The sequence below is a fragment of the Pipra filicauda genome, unplaced genomic scaffold (genome assembly GCF_003945595.2).
Source record: "Pipra filicauda isolate LSUMZ 115617 unplaced genomic scaffold, ASM394559v2 scaffold2_size9829703_pilon, whole genome shotgun sequence".
Taxonomy (NCBI): Eukaryota; Metazoa; Chordata; class Aves; order Passeriformes; family Pipridae; genus Pipra; species Pipra filicauda.
The window spans coordinates 8,931,661-8,952,894 of record NW_024104421.1 but is presented as its reverse complement, the minus strand read 5'-3'; the positions used below and the strand labels follow the sequence as shown (position 1 = coordinate 8,952,894).

Genomic DNA, 21,234 nt, shown 5'->3' with positions numbered 1-21,234 from the left:
TCCAGTCTTGATTGGTGTGTGCTTAAACTGTAAAATAAGCAGAGTGGAGAATGTTTCAAGATAACAGTGCTTTGTTTATCTTGTATCCATAGTTTGACCAGAGATTGCAGGCTTAACAGGTGGTTTAATTCTCTTGCAGACACAGGTAAAATTCTTTGTGGATCTGGAAGGAAGGATTGGTCTGGGGCATTGCTGTCCTTCTGGTGTGTAGTGAAACTGAAACAGATTTGGTTTTTTTCTGTCCTTTCTCAGAGCAAAGCTTTTCAGAGCTCCTAGCTATACACTATACCCACTACTCATATTGACAAGGGCAATTTGCATTAGGTATGTGCAGGTGCACTCTGACTGAGACTTTTTTGATTTAGAATTGCTTAAGATTCAAGAGGGTAAAGGGCAGAAATTCTTTTGTTCTGTAGTTAATTCAGAAGCCACAATGCTCAGTTTTAATACTGTTTTTAAGGACTACTTAAAACTGTTTACCAAAGAATGATCTTGCCAAGTTCCAGGCTCTTCATTTTACACTGGCAAAAAGTAATGTGGATATAAAAAAAAACCCCAAAACAAACAAACAAACAAAAAGCCAAGCAGCTAATGTTTTTAGCATGTTCTTCCATACAAAATAATTAGTTAATCCTCTGATGTTGCCTTAGCACAGTACTTGGAAAACTGCAACATGACAAGCCATTTTCAGAGAACTCCAAATGATTTATCATTTACTTTCCATTTTCTTTTCTTTTTTAAAAATAAACCTACATAACACCTAACATTTGTATTTCTCAGTCTGTTTAACTGTCAAGGGTTGATAATTCTCTGAACTCTGTTTGCGAGATTTGTACATACTCTGACATACCAAGATCATAGAGATAGGGGAGTTTTTTAGCTTAAATTCAGTTGAGAGAAGAATCATTGAGGCAATATCGGTTTCATAGAGAAAACTTTACCTGAATACCCTTTGCAGGCACGGATTTAGAAGACTCTGTGGGAAATCAAGCAAATGTTAATCCACACTGACCTTTTCAGCTGTTCATTGGACCACCTTATTAAAAACAACTATTGCCCCTTGTGGAGGATCAGGTGACAGCATGTCTGGAGATTTTTTTGGATCAGCTTTTTGTTTCTGTTTAACTTGTCTCTCAGTTGTATGGCTATTTGAGTTCTGGGCTGATTCTAACCCAGTGTTGTGTCCTGGGACATGTAACAGTATATAAGCACAGAAGATGCATACGAACCTTGTAAGCTACAGTAGCACTTGCCAGTTTTTCTCAGCTTGTGCAGTTTTGTTTTGCTGTTGACCAGAGGCTCTGATTTTGTGCAATATAAAATTATATATAGCAGGTCGGTTTCAATGCTTTGAAACCCATGTTCCTCTCTTTACTTTTCAGTGTACCCTAATCACAAGACAAATATTTTTTACTAATGATGAAGACAGAGCTTTGATCAGTTTTCTGTACACATGGCTTTTGCACTCCAAGTTAGCCTCAGCATCCTGAAAGTTAACATTTTAAAAATACTAATGTTCAACCAAACTTCATTTCAGTAACTCTGAAACAGTCTTTAATCTTTCCTTCACTGAAAGGTGGAGCTACATGACCGGGCCTTTAAATGCCTCCATATATGTGAACATATACACAGGGTATAAACTGCCAGCAGTTAGGTACTGTATAGTACTTATTCCTCAATTTGACATTTATCATTCAGTATGGGTGCTGATACAAAGTATATTTTCAAATAGTACACACAATAAATCAAGATATTATTACTCAATTATTTTTTATAAATCCTCTCATTGGGAGATCAGTCATTTATAGTTACAGCTGAGCAAACCAGTTCAATTAAAACTTTTGTAAGAAGTTTTGGAAAATTTGGATCATTTTCCTCTGTTCTCTGTTTTTCACTTTTCATACCCTGCATTTCCTAACTCCAGCTGGGAGAAAAAGTGCTGCGTTGCACTTTTTTATGTAGTATTTTTGGCCAAATTAAAAGCAGGAAGTACCAGAAAGTTCACAGTAGAGCATATTCTTGTGAGATTTCTTATCCAGCTTTACAGACCAAAACATTCAGATAAGATCTGACTATGTATTTACATTATGAATTTTCTGTGCCATCACCTGGAAAACTTGTATTATAGACACTTTATGATAAATGAGATTAATTCTTGAATATAATTTAGTGGGGGTTTTGAGGTAATTAAGGTGGCAAGATAATTCACTTAAATAATTTAAACAAGCTGCTCCTTTTCCCAACACAAATTTACACAACACCTATAAGCTAGGAACTGAAAGCTAAACCCACTGAACTTTGTAGGTTAGCCCACTGTCCTTCCTTTGGGAAAGGTGAGAAATTGCCAACAACACGTCAGCGCTCCAAAGCATAGCATGAATCACAAGTTGTTCAGTAATTCAAGCAGTATAGACAAAAAACTTTGTTATACTATCTCAGCAAGAGAGTAATCACGATATGCTTTTGACAGCAGGTTATTAATAAATATATTATGAAAGTAATAAAAAAAAGCTGCTTCAGTAGATAAATGAGAATTTTATGTAAACCTGAGTAATAGAACTAAGTGCTCTAGGTAAGCCACCATTGTTTCTGTCTGTGCATTTGTAGAATGCTTAACTATAATAATTTGGAACTAAATAGAGAATTTTGGTAAATTTTAAACCAAAATTGGCATAGCACATTTGGGTTTTAATCTTCAGAGTATTACAGCAATTAGTGCATCCTTATTCATCTCATCAACATGAGAAGCTTTCAACTCATAGCCTCAGAATATGGTAGTTTCTTAACTGCCCTGAATTTGGGGGGGGTTATTAAATGTGGCAGTATTCAGATGTAACCATGGAGAATTTTCACCAAATATTTTCCTCACTACAGTCTGTTTAGATTTACTGCTGTAAACAAGGACTCCAGATCACCCCAATTTGTCTTGCCTTCCAGTAGTACAAAGCCTTTGAATTTAAATGAAGCAAAGTTTTACCTAATAGATTGAACTGTTGGTAGTCTTTTGTTCCAATGTTATAACAAACATCATCATTCTAGGATTTTTTCGTTGCTTAGCCTAGATTCTCCAAAACTTAGCCCACGCATCAGAACTGGGAAGTCAGTGTGCAGTTTGACATCCCATGCCTTTTCCAAAGGATAGACTTTTTTTCTATTATTCCTGGCTAGCATGAGAATGAATTCTGAAAGTCAATGACTGTTTTCATGGAATAACCCAGTAAATACTACTTCCATATACTGTTTGAGTTGGTTTTACTTACAGATGCAAGTGCATGTAATGTTCTGTCTGGAGCCACATCTCTGGGGATTTAAAGGTCATTTCTCATCTTTTATTCACAGTTAATCAGCTTGGGGTGGGGGGGTGGGGTAGATGCATGTTCTGTATGCAGTTGCCAGTCCTGACTCTCCATAGAGGCAACATGTCCTCAGATTTCTAATGACTTGCTCTTTAATGGTTTTGATCCCAATCAGTTTTCTGGCATCCCAGAGAATAGATGTCTTAGGTCATAGAAGACCTGTAGAAGATGCAGAAATTATTTAATATACAAGATGGGGTTAAGTATACATTCTGTTCAGCTCCCAATCTGTTGTATGTAACTATGTAGAACTGTAGACATCACATTCAAAATTTTATTAACATAGATGGCAGACAAATTGGCAGTACCAGGAGTTCAGGTCCTGTTCCTAAGCTTTCACTGTGCCTATCAATTTCAGCCAGTAAAGCTCAATCAAGCACAACACAAAAACTCAGATGTGTGTCCCAACAAAGAAGTACTTCTGTTGCCTTTCTGCTGAAATGTCACGGATGAAGTTGCGTGAGGTAGCAGAGTTATCAGTACTTTTCATACCAAAACCAACTAGGTCTTACTCTGTAACCCTGCTCACCAGACTCTGGTGTTCAACAAACACTTTGGCTGATTTGATTAATGAACCAAGCAGAAAACAGACCCTCTAACACTAGTTCTCCACCAAGATGGTGATTGGAACCACCTTAAGGGAAGGATCACTGTGTGCTATAACAGACAAATGGTGAAATGGGCACGTGTAGCCATTAGTGATGGGGCAGAGAGAGGTGAGAAACCCTTCCTGATGATGCAGTGCACTGGAGGGGTTCAGCCCATCTTCATATTGGGACCCCACTTCTAAATGGCACAGTCCTTTGAAACTGTTGTAAAGAAAAAGAATACAAGCAACCACTCTAAAATTAAAAAAAAAAAAAAAAAAAAAAAGAGGTTGGTTATTTTACAGTTAGGGAATTTTTCCAGAGGAACACCTGAAAACCTGTGGTCTAGTCCCCATTTCCTTGGAGCCTCGTACCTCTGAGGTTCCTTGGCTGAAAGGGTAGACCTACCTACTCCCTGAGCATGAGGATGAGCTGAAACCAGTGACAGGTACTGCTGAACAAAACAAAAACGTTGTAGACAGGCCATGCTTATGCTTACCTGCGCCTCTTTTCCTTTTCTATAAGCATTAAGGTACAGGAATCATTTATAACACTATTGCAGCCATGTGTTGTCCTGTTCAGAAAAACACAAGGTCATTCAGTTCTCCTTATTTTTATCCCCCACATTCAAAGCGAGGCCCCTCCCCACCCAAATAATGCATACAGCACAGATGCAGTTTCTTCACTGGCTTTTCTCATTCTTTCCTTGACCTTTGACCACAGGGGATGACACTTTATCTCCCCAAACAGCATAATCCAGGGCTACGTCCTGAGGCTGTGGAGTGCTGTGAGTCAGTGGGATCCTCAGGACCGTGCCAGCGGCTGGGACCACTAACACCGCACAAACTCGGGGAAAAGCAGCGCGTTAATACTTAACGAGCAGCTGGGCCAGGGCGGCTCCTGCCCGGGACTGCACTTCCCAGGAGGAACTGCGCTTCCCAGGAGGAGCCGCGCCGGGAGCGGGCGCGGCCCCGCCCCGCCGAGCGCAGGTTTTGGTTCCGGGCCGAGGGGGTTCCGGGGTGCGCGGAGCTGCTGCGGGTGCGGGGCCGCCCCCGGCCCCGGCCCCGCGGGGATGGACGAGGACGGGCTGCCCATCGTGGGCTCCGGCATTGACCTCACCAAGGTACGGGCTGCTGTGGCCCGGGGGTGCGGAGCTGTCGCGCCTCCTCCGCCGGCGGCGGCGGCTGCGCTGGCCCTGGTGCTGGGCGAGCCCCGTGTCCCCGCCTGGTCCCTCTGAACGGGTCGGGACCGCGGGCGAGGGGAGCTCCCTGTGGGATGAGGGGCCGGGGCCGCCCTGGCACCGCCGGCCGAGTTCCCGCAGAGGGGACAAGCGGGAACAAGCGGGCTCTTGTCCTCAGCCGTGTCTCCAGGGTTCACCTTTTCCAGTGGGTTTTGCCGCAAAGTCTGCGGTAGCGTTATGTTTAAAGACTAAGCCGTTTCAGTCGTCTATCTGTGAGGCAAATCCCGTGCAAAGCTGATAATTCATGTCTTTTATAGATGCAAAAACTTTTTAAAAACAAAAAAAAAAAAAAAGCTTTGTTTCCCAAATACTGAGCATAAAGGCTGGGCAGTTCAGTTGCCCCAATGGTCCTTCCATCCTCTGTGCCACCCCACAGATTTCTGCTAAGGTCGTAAGCACTGTTTGACTAGTTTTGGAACCACAGAACTGAACTTGAGCAAACCCTGCTATACAGGTGCACAGGCTGAAGACTACTTCAGATAGTAGCAACAAAAGTGTCAGAAAAAAATCAGGATGTTTTAAGATTGTCACTGTAGTGTATACAGTTCACTCTGTTCACAAACTGATGTTCAGTGCAGCTGAAGCTTGGCTGCAAATATTTCTCCTTGTAAAGCTTTCACTTCAGCCAATGACAATTTCATAGGCAAATTTCCTCTCTGAAGGTTAAGACTTAAAGCAGTTGTCCATGGTAATTAATCCTGAGGCACTGTAATTTTATATGTAAATTTTTGTGTGAAAGTTCCTGATTCCAGTCTTCTGTAATGATTTAAATAAAAATGCCAATTGTCTGTTACATTATGGGCACCAGACCTTTTTTTGACAAACTTAAGATTCTGCCTTTTAGTCTGAAAAGTATGTGAGTATCGGATCTCACTTGGAAGATAATTTTTGGTAATTTTAGGGTAGTCTGGGCTTGCAAGTAAGAAACAGTATGGGTAGCCACTAAATACTGAGACAGTGACATCACTACACTTTATTTTTGGTGATGCTGTTGGTTGCATCTGAATATTAATATGAATGAGCAAGTTTGCTTTTCCTTCTTAAAATTCAGAAGGAAAGATTGTAATTTCCTCACCAATTTTAAGAAACATTAACACAGATTTTCAGGAAATTTCACAATTTCATCTAAAGCCGTTTTCCTAAACAAGATAACAGTCCTTCATTTATGTAGGTCTTGTTGCCTTTTCTATGTATCCTGCAAATTCTCAACTGTCATGTTAGTAGATTTTTAGTGGCAAGGATTTGTATGAATGCATATATATGTATCTGTGTCTTAAAAAAGGATTTGTATGTGCAGGCACTTATAGCAAGCACACTTAAAACATATTTCCAAAATAATTTCTTCTAAAGCATCGGCATTTTTTAGCAGATATTTGAATCCAAATCTGAAAATTGAAATAGCTGTGTAACCTAATTTTCTTACATTTTTTGATGCAGGTTCCTGCTATTCAGCAGAAAAGAACTGTAGCGTTTCTAAACCAGTTTGTGGTTCATACAGTGCAGTTTCTGAACCGCTTTTCTACTGTTTGTGAAGAGGTATGTTTATTATTTTCCCAGCTGTCAATTTTTAGAATTAAAAAAATTCTAGAAATGAGAACCCTTCATTTAAATATTTTTGATGCAGTAACACTGGTAGCTTACAACAAAAAAAATTAGTCTGCTTTCTATTCAAGGTTTCTCTTGAGTAAGTGCTTAAGACAGATTTTTTCCCCTAAGGAATCCACATGAACTGTTGATTATGCCACATTCAATCCTGTTTTCTTAAACTTTTGCATTTGGCACAGTCTTTGAACTTTTTGATACATGGAATTTGTTCTGAGCAACTTCATCTGTATCTATTGACTTGTTATAGAAGAAGGATGCCATATACCTATGGTGCATCAGAACTTGCTTTCAGATTTTACCACCTTTAATTGAAAAGGATGATACTCTGAGCTCTGAATGTAAATAATTTTGATGTAGAAAAAATGACGGTTTTGGTAACTGGTTAGTATAGAACTTGAAGCCCTTAACTTCAGTTTGCTTTAAAAAAAAGAGAAAAATAAAAATATTTAGGGCTAATAAATTTTTGTGGTGACTTTAGATTCAGTGGAAATATGCCAGACCAACAAGACTAGTATTGTCCACTGAACAGGACAAGAGTGCTTCCTCCCTTGTAGAAAGGGTGTTTTCTAATGTGGCTTTGAGCTTAACTTTTTTGTCTTTAGTGGGTTTTTTGTAACTGTTCATTAGTTTATTCAACAAAGACTTCTATACAGCCGTAGCCAGCTGGGCTAGGGCAGCAGTCAACTCCAATTAGACTAAGCCGTGTAATCTGAGAAATTCTGTTACTTGTTAGTAAAGTTTAGAGCCAGACCCGTGACAAGTATAAAATTTGGCTACCGCATCAATATATGGTGCTTCAGAGGAGAAAAAGTAATTTTTCCTAGATTTTTAAACTCCTTGTAATTTGGTACATGGGGCAGTGTAACCGCCTGATGATGCTGTTGTCGTTTGTCCAAAACTCCGTTGTCACACAATCTCAGTATTGCCTTTTACATTGGCACTCTGGAAATCAGAACACAGGTATTTAAAGCCACTTTGAGCATGGAGCAGGGCTGTGAAGTCCACCTAATAAAACAGTTATTAGCTAACCTGAAGAGAATAAATAATTGCTTTATAAACTCCTTGAAAAGTTTTTTGTGTTTGTGAAGTACCGAAGTGTTTTTAATGTGAAAGGTCATGGTGTAAGTCAGCAGAAGCCAAGAAATTCAAAATTAGGGCTGACACCATCCTTAACTCTAAATTTCTTGGCTCTTGTCTAGTCAAATAGACCCATAAAGTTACATAATTGCCTTCTGTACATCTTTCCTTCCCCTTACCCAGCTACATGTAGGGCACATAGTTCCTTCCAATAGGAACTAACTCCTCTTCATGAACAAAGGACCATCTGTAAACAAGTCGGTGCACTATCCAAAAAGACTAACTCCTGTCAGTCTCTTTCTACTTTTTCTAGCATATTGGCAGAACTGTCTTTTTCTTAGGGTGTTAAAGTTCTGCCTCAGAGCCAGGCAGAATCTTGCCAACATGCCAGAAAGCTGTCAGAGTGGTACATATCTGCCAGCCAGGGTGCTAGCCAACTTCTCTTGGACAGGTCTGGTAGAGTATGGTAATGATTAGTTAAAAGACTGACAGTTCTTATAGAGTAATTTAGAAAAACTTGAGTTGTATTTAAAAAAGTGTCGAAATTTGATTGAGGTGCACTTGGAGCATATAAAGTGTCTGGTTAGTTCTGATTCATTGTGAATTTTGACTGTACAGAGTTTGAATTATCTGCTGTATTTATCAGATTTTCTCTTTGTATTTGCTCTGTTACATATGCACACATAACATCTTTTCATCTTCCACATTTGGAAAAAACTTTGAAGAAAGATCTTTTGATAACTGTGAGAGTACAGTATACGTACCATTAGTCTCCAGTTCCCCAAAGGAATACCCTATTTACTTTGGCTTTCTTTTGTACATAGTCTGTCTTCATTTCTGTCAGTCATTATTTGGGAAAACTAACTGCAGAGTAAAATTATTTAAAATCTGAACCACTGTAGCTACTGTACTAAGAAGAGTTGTCATTGCTTCATTTATTTCCTAATGTGATGATCTCATTTACACTCTGCCTCCAACAGGTAGAAGACAACAGTGATTTTTTTTATCTAGATGCAAACTGTTTTATATGTACAATTGCCTAGGGAAGTGTTTTCACATTCTGACTGTTTCCTGTTGTAGAAATTGTCAGCACTCTCTCTCCGTATTCAACAGATCGAAACAACACTCAATATTCTGGATGCAAAGGTTTGTACGTATATAGACTTTGTCTTCTAGCAATGACAGCCTCCTAGATTACATAAACTAGCTTCCTTTTCATAGCCTGAATTGAGCAAATATGTTTTCAAAATGATTTGAAGGAGCTAATATGGAATCCTGATGTCAAAAATTCTCTCTTTTCCTGCCTTGCTACTTATACTGTGTAACATTTGAACGTGTAATTGGTGCGGAAGAAAGGAACCATGGGCACATAGTAGAAACGTTGAGTTTGTCTCTGTTAAGCATATGGAACAGGAAAGGAGCACGTGGATCTTGAAAAGGCAGCTGAACTATTTGGTACCTTACTTGTGTTGATTTTATTGCGATGTTTGTTTTTAAGAAAATGGAGAGACGTTTTCAGATATTCTGATATGCAGCCTGTGTTGCAGGGTTGCAGTACAAAATAGCATTTGCTAGCAAACTCTAATAAAGAAATTTTTGCTCCCTTTATAAAGCAGAATTATCTTTGTATGGGCTGCAAGGATTTCAACTGGTATAAGTAACTAGATAGAAGCCTTGTAAGTCTTTGATGTTGAAATGGGATCTTATGTGAGTCTAAGCTACTGCAAATGTGTCTGATGTGTCTTCTTTAGCTGAAATGACAAAAGGATATAATCTATAGTATATAATTTCCTAAAAGAAAAAAAAACCACTAAAATCAAAATCCCAAAGACAATAAGCCACCCACTGTGCATTTTTTAACCAGTACTTCTTTCAGTAATGAGGGAGGCAATTTTGGTTGGCTTTTCTGGGAGCAGGGGTGGGACATTTTGAAGCTGTTCATTAAGATCTTTGTGAAAAAAATAGTGTAATAATACGAACAGTGCTTAATAACTCATTTATATCAAAATATTTATGAGTTATCAGTATTGATGATTTTTGCAGAATTCTTCATAATCGTGTTAAATAGAATTTTCTTCAAATAAATATGCAGTGTGTTTAATATCCACTTTCAGCATTCCCTTAAAAAAGAGTGAAATATGTAGAAAATTGAAAAATTTGTAACCAGTCATCCATCTGTTAGGTGATAGAGCTATTCTTGTCATGATTTCTTTCACTGTAGAAGTAGCAGAGATGGCATGGTCTTGTGTGATTGGTAAGTGCAGCAGCAAAATTCTGGGAAGGTGTGGAAGCCTTTCCTGTGCTGCGACCCTGTATTAACTCTGTCAGCTCCAATGGACTGTTTTGGATTTTCTATTGTGGAAGCCACCTGAATAGAAAGATTTTTGGGGTTTTTTTCCCCAATCAAAATACCAAAACTAGTGATAAAGAGCTACAGTTTTACTAATGTAAAGCCTAGCTGAGCAATATATGGTAAGCAGCATGCTGCAGGCTTTATTGTACATGTAGGCTTCTGATGTGCTCATTGCTTATTTGATGGTGTTTTATGCATTCAGTTATCCTCTATTCCTGGCCTAGAAGATGTCAAATTTGAAGTGTCCAGTGCAAATACAAATAGTGTTACAAATGGTCCTGTGGCACAAGCTACTACAGATCAACAGACAGCTGTATCACCTCAATCTGGAGTAAGTAATGAAGCATAGCTATATATTCTATATACAGTCTATAATATATTCTGTATATTATTCTCTATGTACAAAAAATGCCAACTTATTACAAGCAATCAACATTAAGATCCTATCTCTGCAATTAATTTTATATTGTTTTGGGGGGTTTATGTGTATAGGTAGTGGGTTTTTTAACCCAGACTTAAATCCTATGATCACCACTTAACTAAGTGAGGCTTTTCAGCCCATTTGTAGATGGACTTCTTTTCCCAGTTTCCCCTTACGGTTTCTTCTCAGGGAATCTTCAATCTCTGCTCATTCTCTTAGTTGGTGGAAGTTGCTGTGGAGCAGCAGTAGCAGGAGTACTCTGCTGCTTTTGCCTACCTGTCAGAGATTATAACTCTGATTTGCAGGCAGCAGCATGGGAGACAGAATGGACAGCACTGTGTGTTTCAGCCATGTTAGAAAATGACTCACCATTATTTTATTTTCTTTAAAATGTTCCTCCTCCCAGATATTAAAGTATATAAAGTATATTTAAGTATTTAAAGTTCAGATATTTCTGAAAGGAGGTTTCCAGTGCTGCTTTCAAATGGTCAGTTTTATAGTAAAAATACAGATTTCTGTGTTCGTTTAAATAGTAGTAGAACTTCTTGTCATTTTTCATTTTATTTAAATTAAATACTTTCAAGGATTCTTTGATTTCCTTACGTTATCCTTTAGATAATGATTTATACTAAAAGGTATAGTTTAAAAATTGCATGATCTGTATGAAACATTTGTTAGGGGATCAAATAAATATTTTGAGGAAAAAATGCATTGGACTACTGAAGGAGATTTATAGATATAATCCTTAAAAGTATTTTTTTATGAAAGGAACATTTAGATTTAGTGCTGTGTTATTCACTAAGTACGATTTAACAGGGCCATTGGAGGCTTTTTGATTTTTCATGTATAACTTGTAATCTTGATGAAGAAGAATTGCACTTTACTTTAAATATCAAATTTCATGGATTGAAATCTCTTCATGCACCTGGTCTGTACAACCTACCCATTAAAGGTTGTCTTCTTCGTATACAGCAGAACAGTGTACAGGAAGAAGGGTTACAGAAAACGGAGGTAGTTACAGAAAATGTCACAACTGTGGCCAAGGATCCAAGATATGCCAGATATCTCAAAATGGTACAAGTGGTAAGTCAGTTCTCATGTCATTCTTTGGCTACTCTTTTATTTTTAGGTGGAATGTCACACACAGCTGTAAGTGAACATTTAATGTCTGAAAACATATATTGCAGCAGTAATCTTTAAGCTAGGATAACATCACAATATTTCTAGCACATCTTCTCTAATAAATGAGTTAATGTCATATATTCCCTCAGACAGCTCCTGGCAATATCTTTCTATGAAATTCTGCTGATATACTTGTGAACTGAAGGTGTGAAATGTGTAATGCAAAGTGATATTAGCTGGAGTCACAGAAGATGCCACTGAAAGTGTAGTTATTCTGGCAGAATTGGAGTCATTCCCTACATACAGACATGATTACAGTTTGGTTTTGCTTTAGGGTACAAAATACAGCTTTGCTAGTATAATCTAGAACAGGAGTACTTCATGTTTTTGTAGAGACTAAAATAGAGATACAATGATTGCTTCACTATGTGGTTCCACTTCAGTTTCCTGTTATTCAAGATGCAGGTTTTGTTAACCTATTTATCTGTGTTCTGTTCTACAGATAAATAGGAAAGAAATTAATGTAATCTCAATATTTACACGTGTGAAAGCTAATGAAGGAATGAAAGGATGAATGGGAGACTATTCATGACATTTTTAAGAGCTCTTTTTTTCACATCCACAAAATTAAAAATGAGATTGGAAACAAAGAAAATAACCTGTCTTTATTTTCAATCTGTCAGTGGAAAATTTCCTCTATGATACATATTATAATTCTGGAAAGTATGACTATGTCGTAGTATTACTAAAATGTTAAAACTAACTTCTCAATTTCACTCATTCTTCAGAGAAATTATTACAATTGGTGTGCTTGGTCTTTTGGATGATGTTCCAGACCTTGTTTTTCACTTGAATCACAAGTTGGCACTTTATGGGTAGCTTGTTACAAACCATTTGGAAAATTTAGCAGTGGGATAGTAGCAGAGTTGAACACTGTGTTAGTGTATTGATTTAATGCCAGACTTCAAAGTCAATGTGAAAGTGCTGGATGGTCTAATTACTTTGAATTTTTTGTGACTGTTAGAGGAGTGAGATCTCACTTTCCATATTTCTCCTTTGTACTGGCAGTTCCTGGTGACTCCTGTGCCAGTTGTAAACAGTGTGGTAGGAAAGTCAAACTAACATACTACAATTTAATGTGTGTTTTTTGTATTTGCCAAACTTGTCTTCTCCTCCAGTCAAGTATTTCAGTTGGTGTCATTTATTTGCCCAAATTAAGTTTCTAGCAGAAGATTTTTTTGAACTGATGATTTATTTATTACTCGCTATATTTGTAGTGTATAAGAATTAGCACCATTCTGCACTTAAGGTAGTTCTCCTGTGAAATAGTAACAAACTCATTTTGATGGAATGCAGTTGAACATACTAAATTCTTACTTTTTAAAATATACAACAACAATATTCAAACAAATCTTTAAAAAGCAGTATAATATTTGCTAAAATAAATGTTCAGAATGCTTCTATTGACAGTGGGACAGGAGCAGTCTGCGATTTGAGATAAACTTCATGTTTAACGTACAAATAGTCTGACTTGATTCTAAACACCAGAAATGGCTGTATAGAGGCCAGGACTCTGACTGGCCTGTTAATAGGTTAGTCCTTGCTTTAAAGGACTGAAATAAAAACCAAACGTGGAGAGTGCACCGATCTTCAGGAATTGCCAGCACTGATGGGATGTGGTCTCTTTGTGCGCTATGGAAAACTAAAACCCATATTACAACAAGATTGCTGCTTGCACTGTGGCTTCTCCAGGACATGCACACTTCCTGATCTGCAGGATCTGTCTGGGAGTGGGGCTGGGGTGCACTGTTGAGTATGCAGTGACTTGGATTATTTTAAATCTTAACTAAACAAGGCAAATGCGATGGAAATTTAGTACTGGCTTGTAGGTTAGAAAAGTACAAATGTGCCATTTCAGTGGACCTGTATGCTCAGTGTAGTTAATCTTTAGATTTAAAATAGGTTTCTGTTTCATTTTAGTAAAATTTAGCAATATTAGAATATTAGTATTAAAATATTTTTCCAGATTAAAACTTATGAGACCATGAAGGATAAAGTAATTGTAATACCTTGATTGTGTTATAAACAGATATAAGTACAATCTTAATTGTTTTCCTTCAGGGAAAGAAGTCCACTGTTAAAGGGTATTTTGATTAAACTTTGATTAGTTTTGTAAATCCGTGATATATAAAGGTACTGAGAGGGTTTCTTCTTGCAGATTTTGATGCACACAATGTTGGAATAAAGCACTACTCCAGGTGTCAACATAAGAACAACCCATTCTCAGAAGTTCCTGTACCAAGTTCCCTTTGACTGAAAGCAAATATGAATTTTGCTTTGCCTGATCTGACTCAATTTCATTTTTGCTTTAAAAAGCATTAGTACAAGACACACTTGTACTTTTTTAGACACACAATCCGTGCTGTCCATGTCTATACTATAATAAGTGAATTTTTAAGCTATCATGAAATATTCAAGTGAATATTCAAAATATTCACCTCCATATTGTACACTAGTTGTTAAATACTGAGAAGTTCTTTATTTCAGGCTATTACCATGCAACTATTTGAGTGACATTTCTGCTGATGTGCCTGATAGATTGCTGATACTATGTACCTGTCTGTGTGCTATTCCAGAACATTCATGCACAAGTCTTGATTGTGATTCTTACTGTGAAACTGCACGAGCAAAACACAGTAAGCAGCTACCTTAGTACACACTTTGCCAGGTTAGCTAGTCAAGAGCACCACATATTTCTCTGGCTGCCCTTTATTTTATCACTATTTTACTTACTTTTGGACAAGAGATACTTCTTCTATGCAAAAAGAGTCCTACACTACTTTTCATTTGGCTTGTGAGGCCTCTCCTGCATTTGCTAGAAGAGCTGTAGCTTTGTCCCTTTCAAATCAGAAATTGTATCCTTCTTTTCCACCCCAGCTGCCCACCCCCCCACCATATCTTATATTGGCATGGAGTGATCCAGATGGTATTTCTGATGGTTTCCAACAGGAGATGGCAAAGCAACAAGTTGCCTTTGAGGGGCTTTAGTGGAAACATAGGAGCAGTTTGTTGGAATGTATCTCTTATAAGATAAAGTGGGTCTTGGGTATGTGATCCAAGATGAGGGGATGTTTAGGTGTTGATGAATAAAATAAAGTGCAGAAGCTGTGGAATGACTTGCAGTGAAAGGAAGGAATTTTTTTAACATGTACATAGTTGGCTGAAATCTGTCCCCAAGTCATAGAAAATTTAAGCCTGACTGCACAAGTCAGACAAGTCACTTTTAAATTGTACTTCTGTTCTCATGTCCTGCTTGCCTTTTTCTGCATGCTTTTTAGACTTTTCCAATTTTTAGCACTGCCTTAAGGTATCCTTCTGGAGTGGTAGCAGATGCACTGTCCTGGTTTTCCTTTCTTTCTTAGGTATACCTTCAGCATGTCCAAGTTTTCTTTATCTTCCTAGCACAGCTGTCCTGTGATGTCTTTGTGCTGCTTTGTGCTTTCTCCACATTTTTATCCATAAAGATAACTTCACCTTCCTGGTTTTGTCTGCATGATATGCAAATATATGTATCCAGTCTTGATTCTCTCTCTGCGACTTTCTCTAGATGTTTTGCCATAAATATAAAATGGATTAAAAGGGCCTTTAATCTTAATCATTCCTTGCTTCTAGATTCATACTGATGGCAACTAAGATTATCATTCCATGCTCGTTTGACAAGTGACCTGCATAAATTTGTATGAAAGTGTGGCTTAAATGAACCTGTGTAATTTAGTTCACCGGTTTGTTTCCAGCAGTTTCATGTTATTCTTCCTCCTGCTACACAGGGTGTTCCTGTAATGGCAATACGAAACAAAATGATTTCTGAGGGACTAAATCCAGATCTTCTCGAGTAAGTAATTTGTAACTTTGTGTAGGTCTGGTGTGCAACATGTGTTTAAAAAACTTTGAAAAAAGTGTGCTTAGAAAAGCTTGTTCAAGATGTTATGAGTCTAAGTTATCAGCATTAAAACAGGTTTTGAAGTCTTCCATGAAAGGTTTTTTTAGCATTTTACAGGCCTGAAGAGGCCCATCATTATCAAAGGAGAAGGGATATAATCTCAAGTATGAGCTATCTTTTCAACATTGTCTAGTCCAAGGCGTGTCCCAGGAAATACAGAGACTAGAATGTACATGGGTCAGTACTGTACCCTCCCAATAGCAAGCTGCAGGACTTTACCATCCAGGCTTAAGAGAATATGAAAGCATTTCTTCCAAGCCAGCCAGAGGTGGTGAGATTCAAGGAGAAGGATATAGCAATGACAGCGTAGCATTTCACAACATGCATTTAGCAATGAGAAATCAAATAAAATGTCAGTAGCCATTTTCACTGCACTGTTTAGGGTGTGAGGTTTTTCCCAGATGTTTTCTTTCAACACTTCAATAACAAACTGTCAAAACTGTAGACTAATAAGAACAAACTCAATTTTATTTTGCTGGATGCATGAGGGACAGCACGGTTGTTTCCAGATTCCCTCAGTAGATGGAGTGTACAACTTGACTTCAGCATTGTCAGTGTAAATTGAAGTCAGCAGTTTGAAATTTTGGCTGTTGATTGAGTTAACCTGATGTGAAGACTACTAAGAATAGATACTAATTTTCAAAGCTACTTGTCATAGTGGCCATAAACATTAATTTTAGGATTATTTTACATTTGACGTTTAATTTAGCTTTACTGTAATATTTCACAGAATTTGTTAAATAGATGAAAGTATTAACTGTCATTCTTACATTATAGCCACCAAACTGTTTGAAGCACTTTTACATCCTCTTCAGAAACTGTCAGTGTATTGGAAAGTCCATGTTTCCTTTCCAGTGAAGTCTTTTTACATTTTGTAAAGGCTTATTCTGAAAGTAGCAACTCGTTTAATAACATAAACCTGAAGTATCATCACGTGCTCAGTCAGTTTATCTCCCAGCTACTTCCCGGTGTCTAAATAAACCTAAAATAGTTATTCCTCAGTTGATATTTTTTACTGATTGAATGAGAAATAGGAAGAAGAGCAGAAGTAAGACCCTGTGCAAGTCTGAGGGTTATCAAACATGGTTTTTCTATATGTGTATTAAATGTGTTATATTTTTTACTCGGCACTTCAAATCCATACCTTTCCGTAATTGCTGCTATTTCTTCGTGTTTGGGCGGATTTTTATAGTAGATTAATAAAAGGTTAATATTTCAAAAGCTGTTTTTTAAAAAAGTATCTGCTTTCGAGTTTTCTGGTTTGGGTTAAGACAGAAACATTATTACTGTATATTGAGGCTTGCAGAATATGTTTGGGGTTTGGTCCCAAAGTCCATCTTCAAAGATTCTGTGCAATAATAATGCTTAGTCAGATTTTCTTTAAAATGTTGTGGGTTTGAAGACTGATTAAAGCAAGCTAATTATTTGGCAAGGTGCATAATGCAGAATATTTTAAGGCGTCGAGGGTGACCATTCTTTCAATTTTCTTGCTTTCTTGTCTCAATATTATAGAGTTCTTTTTTTACATGTATCTTGCCATTCACACCACAATTCTTGGGTCTTCAGGTTCCTTAGACCTAGTCACTCAGTCCCAAAGAAAATTAGGAAAATGTGCATATTGCTGTGGGCTCACTCACTTATTGCACACTCTCCCATCTACTTGCCAGTCACTGAGCATGGGTTTTTGTGGCTGTAGATATGCTAATTCTAATAATATGGAGTTGTTTCTACTCTTTTCTTTTGGCTGTTCCACTTCTGTTATTGCTCCTTCCTCAGCTTTTTACAGCATTTGGTAACTGCCTATTCTGTCAAGTTCCCAATTTATTTATTTTTAACTTCTGTTTCTTACCCTTCCTCTCTTGCCTACCTTCAACTCCAGGAGAGTTTGTCCACCTCTCACAAACTAAAGGAATTCAGTGCCATCTTCCTCTTCTTATTAGACGAGAGTTTTGCACTGTTCTCTCCAGATCACATGTCTTTGCACAGCTCTTCTGTTTTGTCATTACCACGGCAACAAGGAATAATATTGTGAAGTGGTATTTGCATGAGAAAGCAAATGCTTTCTTAATTTGTTTTAGAGGTGTGCAGGGGAGAGGGAGAAGGCTCTTCTACAGTTCTTTAACACACTTCTCATCTTTGCACCCAAAGTGTTTAGAAACACTTTGAAGGTACCTTAGGGATTCACAACAGACAAATTATAATAAACAGAACTAAAGTTGGAAAAGAAATTCTGAACCCCCAAGATAAATAAGAACAGGATGAAAAATATAATTATCAGCTCAGTTTAAAATGCAATATTTTATCCAAGAGATGTTAACTGTCATACAGGAAGCTGGTTTCTCTGAATATCATTCTTTCCCAAGTATAATTATTTGCATATATTCTACCTTGTTTTCAGAATTCATCAGGCTCAGTCTTGCTTGTATGTCAAACTCATTACATACTTAGAAGGGAGACTCCAGAGAGCCAGCATCTTCAGGCAGTAGTGTTAGTTACTCTTTAGATGGCTTGCTTCTCTCCCCTCCATCTCCAGTAGATTCCCCAAGCAAATGTTTTGCCATGATATTAAGATCCCTTTTAAATATTCCCTTTAAAACTAAAAACAAGAGGTTTGATCATTTGTAGTGCATAAAAATCCCATGGCTGTTCTTACATGTCAAATTTAACCCAATGTTCTAGCCAAATTCCACTGTGAGTAATTCTTTTTTTGCTTCTCTAAATTATCCCTGCAGTTTTAGTTGGATACAATATTGTTCATTTCCTGTCTTATTTTTTCATGTACTATTTACACTGCTCAGTGGTGTACAGAATGTTCCTTTCAGCCCTAGAACCTCTGAAGATTGAAAAAAATTGAATTAATCATTACTGCCTGCTTTCAACTCTTTCTACAAGTGTTTGCCACTTCTTAGTGATCTGTCATTACTTCAAACAACCTCAAAGGTGTGCATTCAGACTGATGTCTGCAAAGTTTTGATGTCCAGTGAGTTACAGTTTCTAGTGTTTATCTTTCAGGTGTAGGTGAAGCAATACCACTAAGGTGTGAGTTTGTGAACCATAAACAGTTAATGTGTTAAATGTTGTGGAAATAAAGTGTATGCAGTTGTAGTGAAAGCACATTAGCTTTAATGCTAGGTTGCTTGTGTTCTCAGCTGGATTTGCAACACAGAATGTTTTTGTTGCCTGCAGGACCCCAGATGCCCCTGTGCCTGCTTGGGGAGATGATGGCAAAGCAGAAGACAGTTCTGATAGTGAATCTTCGTTTAGTGACTGAAGAGACTGATTTCAGCCTTTGGAAACCCCTGTTAAGTGCTCATGTGTTTGGAGCTTTAGCAGACAATGGTTTTGCGTGGGTCACATGGGTGACGTGATTTATCCGACAGTGGTTTTAAGAACTAAGATGCTCTGCGTTCTCTTCCAGAAAGTTTGGACAGGCAGCATGTTTCAACCTGAACCTTTCCACTATTAAAATGAGTCATGAGATCCTTGCAGTTTTGATGCTGCATCATTTCAGATTCATTTCTGATTCTTCAGAAATTACTTCATAGAACTCTAAGAATTCCACAACTCTAAACCTCCAAGTCTCTAAAACTGCATTCTGATCATTTTTAGATTTTCTTTGTAAAACATTTAACCTAAGTTACCTTCTTTCTGTCTCATAACTTACAGGTAAAGTAACTTTTGAAAATGAAATTGTTTCATTGATGAATTCTACTTTTTTCCCAATATACTATATCTGCAGTGACATGACAAGAATTACATATAAGTCAGCTATCTTATAGTGATTGCAAATCAGTGATACTCTGTTTTGAGAGAAACTAAAATACAAGTGAAAAAATATTAAAACCCAATTTGAATCTATTTTCAAAGCATATCCTGCTATTCGATGCCACCGTAGAATCTGTACAAAGTTATTAAAGAAACTCCTACTTTGTATAAGAGTTATGTATCAAATTCAGCTTGCAGTGTTGTAGAAAGCTACAAACATTTCAAGATTGGTTTGAAGGTGATACTGTGACAAAAGCAAGGGACTGGGTGATTATTAATAGAATACCAAATTCTCGCTACTTGTCCACTGTCACGTGGGTCTGTTGAAACCACTTTCTGGCTGCTGTTGGGCTTATTCAAAAGAAGCTCTGGATGAGCAGTTTCCACAGGATGAGGAATCCCCTCCAAGTTGGTGCCTTTGCTGATAATTTCGGCAAAGAATGTAAAATTCAGTTTGTATAATGATAAAACTACCTTGCCACCTCTTGATGTATACATTGGGGAACAATATAAAGAAATGCTCTTCAAGCCTGACTGGCCCTGAAGACTCCTCTCCAAATTGCCATGACAAAAATGACATTTCATTAAAGAATCTTCTTTAATATAATTTGTTCCACATTAAATTCTTCACAATCTATTTGAATTCCCCAGATTATTTTGATTATACCAGAATGCTGTGTGCCAGACAATCATTAATTTTCTGGTATTTCACATTCTTCTGAGACCAAGAAAAGACTAAAACTGAAGCTAAGTATGTAAGTTTGTTAGCCTTATGACTGAGTCAATACCTTCTCTCTTAGTTACTTATGCCACTTCAGTAGGTTAGCTGCCTTTTTTTTTTTCTGTAGCTTAAACATGGCTCACATCTGAGTCTAGCAGACATATTTTTGCTCTCCATAACCTGTAAATCAGAGTAATGCCTGAATCCCTACAAAAGCATATATGCACTAGAGAATGTCTAGAGATGGTATTTCAGTGATGGATTAATTATTGAACACTTAAACAAAAATATTCAATAGTTATAGTTAACACTTGGTAAAAGTCAGCAGATATTAACATATTAGCAATAAGTATTTCAGAAGTAAATGTGATACTGTTATTTCAGAAAGTATGTATTGAAACACTGGTGACTTTCTAAAATCTATATTTAAAACCTCATTTAAGCAGTCTGTATAATTAAAGCTATACTTTGTAAACCAAAGTTGTGATTCTATTTTATTCCTGTATGTTGGTCTAAGCAAGATAGTGAAAATTCTGCTGAAATCTCTGCAATTCATGTTTCTCCAAAACTAATCCTGCTGAAGTTACATCAACCTGCTACCCTGAAGAGAGAGTGTTGAAAATTGGGGTTTGGAGTTTAACCTAAGCCAAGGTGGCACTCTGACTAGAGGAGAACTGATCATCCCATAAACACTATTCTAACAAGCGAATTTAAGGAAGACTGAAATTAATGAGGACTGTATGTTCGATACTTTTAAACTGATATGAACCTATGTAAGGAAGTAGCATGGTTTAAAGAGTTGACTTGAGACATAGTGGTTAATTGTTTTTCTAAAGAAGTAAACAAGGTTACTGAAAGACATTTAAGGAGGTATAACTTCAGTTGTTTAACATTCTGAAGAAACTTTTTGTGTAAAGGAATTTTAGTCGGGAAAAAAAAATCTTTTACATCACTGCCGATGTACATTTATGAGGAACGAAAAAGAGA

General features: G+C 37.4%; 1 protein-coding gene and 1 long non-coding RNA gene across 3 annotated transcripts; one reads left to right on the top strand and one right to left on the bottom strand.

Annotated features, from left to right (window-relative positions):
• Positions 1 to 3,307: 3,307 nt before the first annotated feature.
• On the bottom strand, positions 3,308 to 4,837 carry LOC113984864. Its single transcript, XR_003539650.2, has 3 exons — positions 4,608 to 4,837; positions 4,443 to 4,517; positions 3,308 to 3,515 (listed from the first exon to the last, which is right to left on the bottom strand). It is a non-coding gene; the product is annotated as an uncharacterized LOC113984864 (long non-coding RNA).
• A 95-nt stretch (positions 4,838 to 4,932) lies between these two features.
• On the top strand, positions 4,933 to 20,727 carry WASHC3 (WASH complex subunit 3). 2 transcript variants are annotated; one of them, XM_027715228.2, is made up of 7 exons: positions 4,933 to 5,066; positions 6,621 to 6,719; positions 8,946 to 9,011; positions 10,421 to 10,549; positions 11,615 to 11,722; positions 15,589 to 15,653; positions 18,948 to 20,727. In XM_027715228.2, exons 1-7 carry the CDS (start codon positions 5,016 to 5,018, stop codon positions 19,030 to 19,032), a joined length of 603 nt encoding a protein of 200 aa, XP_027571029.1. In that variant the 5' UTR covers positions 4,933 to 5,015; the 3' UTR covers positions 19,033 to 20,727. The 2 variants fall into 2 exon arrangements, with proteins under 2 accessions (XP_027571029.1, XP_027571028.1); XM_027715227.2 differs by having other exon boundaries at positions 4,934 to 5,066; positions 11,612 to 11,722.
• Positions 20,728 to 21,234: the final 507 nt, after the last annotated feature.